The 4,544-nt window shown below is 30.3% G+C and overlaps 1 protein-coding gene across 1 annotated transcript; it reads right to left on the minus strand.

Moving 5' to 3' along the window:
* Nucleotides 1-2,043: 2,043 nt before the first annotated feature.
* On the minus strand, nt 2,044-3,524 carry LOC136980900 (uncharacterized). The gene is made up of 4 exons (XM_067277103.1): nt 3,350-3,524; nt 3,076-3,180; nt 2,683-3,015; nt 2,044-2,541 (listed from the first exon to the last, which is right to left on the minus strand). The coding sequence occupies exons 1-4, from the start codon at nt 3,408-3,410 to the stop codon at nt 2,117-2,119; spliced, it is 924 nt and encodes a 307-aa protein (XP_067133204.1). The 5' UTR covers nt 3,411-3,524; the 3' UTR covers nt 2,044-2,116.
* Between the last annotated feature and the right edge of the window lie 1,020 nt (nt 3,525-4,544).

Consider the following 4,544-nt stretch of genomic DNA (forward strand, 5'->3'; position numbering starts at 1 on the left):
CTGACAGTTTATGAGTTAATTATACTTTCTATTTGTAAAATTTCTTCAATCTTAACACAAAATAAGAAAAAAGTGAACTTTTAAAAAAATTGCGGGATTTCCCGGAATGAGAAAAATTTCCCGGGGTAAAAAAACAGCCGGGATCCCGGGATCCCGTTTCAGAAACCCTACTAATAAACTATCTGGTGTCAGGTCCTAACTGAGACGAAGATCTTGCGATTTTCTTGTCTCCAACATTAAGTAAAAACCCTTTCCATGATGGCGATCTACAGGACATTTTTGAGTCGAATTCGTCATGCGGCGCATTTTTTGCATATTTGGATAATTTTTAATCGCGATATTTCGCTTAAAATCGCGCTATGTTTAATCTGTCTTTTGTGTGTGATTAAAAACATATTACAGTTTACGATTGTTTAATTTACAGTTTAATACAAATTTAAAGTAATATTAAAATTTGATGTTTACGAACAAAAGAAAAAAAAATTAATTTACAGAGAATAGATGAACTTTGTGCATCTATTAGGTAGACACATCTGTCTTCTTTTAAACAAAACAAACCCCATTTCTCTAGCTACAGCGGGGGAGAAGTTATTGCCATTATTTACACTATGTCTCTAATTACTTAGCAGGGAGAAAAGTTCATTATTATCGTAAAGCGACACGTTCAAGTTTATAATCATATGTTTCTGCTTAAAACAGTGAATATGTGACACTTTATATATATATTTTTATATACTTTATCCAATAATACACTAAAATAAGCGATTAGTTAATTTTTTCCTGCAATTACGAAATATCCGGAAGTAATGAGTTTCCCGGTAAATTTTTCAGCTCGACGCATTTAATAAGAAATCTTCTTGTTTAAGTAACGTAAAATAACATGAAAACTGGTAGAATTAAGTCTCTAAAATGAAGAATATAGCTATTTTTTAACGTTTCTTTTCGTTCTCAGTACAATCACGTGGACTGGTTCTTCGCGGGAAAATCCAGACTAGACAGTTCTGAAAAAACGCTCATTCGTTGAAGTTGTTTCACTCATAATATAAATTACCAATTATAGCGTAATAGGCGTAGAAACAAAAATTTTAAAGACAATTAACAGCAAGATCTTTGATAGACTTACTATAGAGAGGTCAAGTTTTAAAAATATATTTATTCGCTTAAATATTGTCGAATTAGCTAATTTAATGTCTAATTGCATTACATTAGTTAATTAGAGCTAAAAAACGATTTTAAAAGCTAATTTATTGCGATTGTTTACATTTTACTTAGAACGTTAGAAGCGGGCTTTTCGCGGTAATTTTTTCTCTTTACAAGTTTGTGATTAGTTAAAGTAATGTCAACAAAGACAGAAGATCCCCAATAAAACTGTAGAAGGAGCTTCCCTTTGATTGTTTTCAGTCAACTGTGTAGTTAACTGCGAAGAATTGATGTAGAATAGTAGGCTGGTAACAAAACACTTATTGGCTAAAATAAAGTCAATCGACCTACAGAAGAGCGAATCAAAGCTAAGATCGCGGAAAACTCGAATATAACGCAAATTAATCGAATTTTTTGATTAATTACGCCTAAAGGCGAATCTCGCATCACAGATTAACGGCAAGTCACGTGACGTACGCCTAAGGGCGTATACCAGCATTTAAAGGGTTAAGCCATCTTTCCACGCAGACGTTAATCAAATCGATTTGTTGACCGATTAAGCGATACAACAAGTACAATCTAAACTCCGTATCCTCGGCCACCCTCACACAATAAAGTGTTTTTTTAGACAAGCTTCATGTAAACCATTCTCGTAGGAATTGTTCCTTTGTTCGTTCGTCTTTTGTTTTCTTATAGAGCAAAAAGTGTTGGAACTCTCTATGATATATCTTAATATTTCTTGGCAATTCCTTATAAATATAAAATCAATTATTAAAACCAATGGGATCGGTGGTAATATTAACACACTAAAAATAAAAAATTTTTAGTTAAATAACAAGTAAAAATTATACTCTTTCCATTTCCGACTTCGAGGATTCTATGAGCCAAAACAAGACGAACAAATAGCAAGGAACAACAATTATTTTATTAATTTATCCATATGCATTTCGCCATCTAGGCCTCATCAGTGGATACATCAGGATGTTATTCGTTGATTACGTTTTATACCCAACAGCCGTTCCCAGCATGCATCAACAATCAATCCAGCATTCAAATTAAGTAAATTTACATGTTCGGCGATACAGAAATGTTCTACAATTTTTCTTTCTAAGTTATTTTCTATTCTATACAAAATTTTAGTATTTTTTATATTTATATTACAATTAAATTTTTGGCAATGTAAAAACCATGCTGATTCCGTTCTTCTCAGTCTAATGGCTGCCTCATGTTCCCTTACTCTCAACTCCAATCTTCTTCCGGTTTCTCCAATGTAATAGTTTGGATTTCCACATGTACATGACATCCTATATACGACACCGGCGATTTTAAATTGGTCTCTGGGCGAATTTTCACTGTTCATTATACTAATGATGTTAGACATCTTATTCTTTTGACTCGCAACTATGCATACAGAGAATTTTTTAAAAATTGGTTTATATTTTTCAAAAACTTTAGCAACATAAGGAACCTTTACATAAGAAATATCTTCTATGCTATTTTTAACATTAAATCTACGTTTTAAATATAAATTGTACCACTTACAGAGGATATGTTTCGGATAATCATTTAACTGAAATTTTTTAAACAATTGTTTTACTTCGATGTCTATGTTTTCTTGCTGAGTTGTTCGATTTAGTATCTTTCTCAATTCCATAATAAAGACATTCTTTTTATTTTCTAAAGGACAGTAAGATTTAAAGTTAATGGTTTTACCATTATTACATAGTTTTTCATACTTACTAAATGATACACTTGTTTCTTCTCTTTTTATAGTGACATCTAAAAAATTCATTTTATTTTGTTGTTCATCTTCACTTGTAAACTTTAAATTTTTATGTAATCCATTTGCATATTCTTCAATGTGTTTGGATGAAACTGTTTGAGAATCATAAACTATTATTATATCATCTACATATCTTGCATAATATTTAATACCTGTTAGACTTGAAATTCTTTCATCTATTTTATTCATATAGTTATCAGCCAATTTTGGTCCTATAACCGATCCCATGGCAATGCCTTTTTTCTGCCTATAATATTCTGTAGAAATTTTAAAGTAATTATTATTGAATACAAATTTAACAAGTTCTATTATATATTCAGGGACGTTATATGTTTTAAGACTTTCTATTATCATTTCTAAAGTGATAGATGGGTACATAGACTTTATATCCAAACTCATAATACGGAAAGATTTTTTTATAGTTACCTTTTAGCAATCCGTTAATTAGTTCTTCTGTATTTTGAATACTATAGGTTGATTTCTCCATATTCTGAAAGAAGTTTTTCAAAAAACATTCCAAGTTATACAAAACAGTTCTTCTAAAATCTACAAGGGGTCTGCAAGCATTACCAGGCTTATGTGTTTTGATTCTTACATTTAACTTAGGCTCTCTTACATTATTAAAGTCCAGGATATTTTTGACTTGATTGGCTGGAATTTTATTCTTGTATTTTTTGATTAATTTAGTAAGATTGCTTTTAATTTCTTCAATAGGATTTCCTGATAGTAATTCATAGTCATCTGATGAAATTATTTCTAATTTTTTGGATAACAATTTGAATTTTTTAGATGTCACTATAAAAAGAGAAGAAACAAGTGTATCATTTAGTAAGTATGAAAAACTATGTAATAATGGTAAAACCATTAACTTTAAATCTTACTGTCCTTTAGAAAATAAAAAGAATGTCTTTATTATGGAATTGAAAAAGATACTAAATCGAACAACTCAGCAAGAAAACATAGACATCGAAGTAAAACAATTGTTTAAAAAATTTCAGTTAAATGATTATCCGAAACATATCCTCTGTAAGTGGTATAATTTATATTTTAAACGTAGATTTAATGTTAAAAATAGCATAGAAGATATTTCTTATGTAAAGGTTCCTTATGTTGCTAAAGTTTTTGAAAAATATAAACCAATTTTTAAAAAATTCTCTGTATGCATAGTTGCGAGTCAAAAGAATAAGATGTCTAACATCATTAGTATAATGAACAGTGAAAATTCGCCCAGAGACCAATTTAAAATCGCCGGTGTCGTATATAGGATGTCATGTACATGTAGAAATCCAAACTATTACATTGGAGAAACCGGAAGAAGATTGGAGTTGAGAGTAAGGGAACATGAGGCAGCCATTAGACTGAGAAGAACGGAATCAGCATGGTTTTTACATTGCCAAAAATTTAATTGTATAATAATATAAAAAATACTAAAATTTTGTATAGAATAGAAAATAACTTAGAAAGAAAAATTGTAGAACATTTCTGTATCGCCGAACATGTAAATTTACTTAATTTGAATGCTGGATTGATTGTTGATGCATGCTGGGAACGGCTGTTGGGTATAAAACGTAATCAACGAATAACATCCTAATGTATCCACTGATGAGGCCTAGATGGCGAA

This window comes from Centruroides vittatus, unplaced genomic scaffold (assembly GCF_030686945.1).
Source record: "Centruroides vittatus isolate TY-2023 unplaced genomic scaffold, ASM3068694v2 contig_732, whole genome shotgun sequence".
NCBI lineage: Eukaryota > Metazoa > Arthropoda > Arachnida > Scorpiones > Buthidae > Centruroides > Centruroides vittatus.

Excerpts from the sequence above, each read along its gene's own strand:
- LOC136980900 (XM_067277103.1), bottom strand. The coding sequence starts at position 3,410 with ATGGAGAAATCAACCTATAGTATTCAAAATACAGAAGAACTAATTAAC. Across the intron at positions 3,016-3,075 it reads AAGAATTTCAAGTCTAACAG|TTTCATCCAAACACATTGAA; the intron begins GTATTAAATATT and ends ATTCTCAAACAG. Across the intron at positions 2,542-2,682 it reads TTATCCGAAACATATCCTCT|TTGCGAGTCAAAAGAATAAG; the intron begins GTAAGTGGTACA and ends CTGTATGCATAG.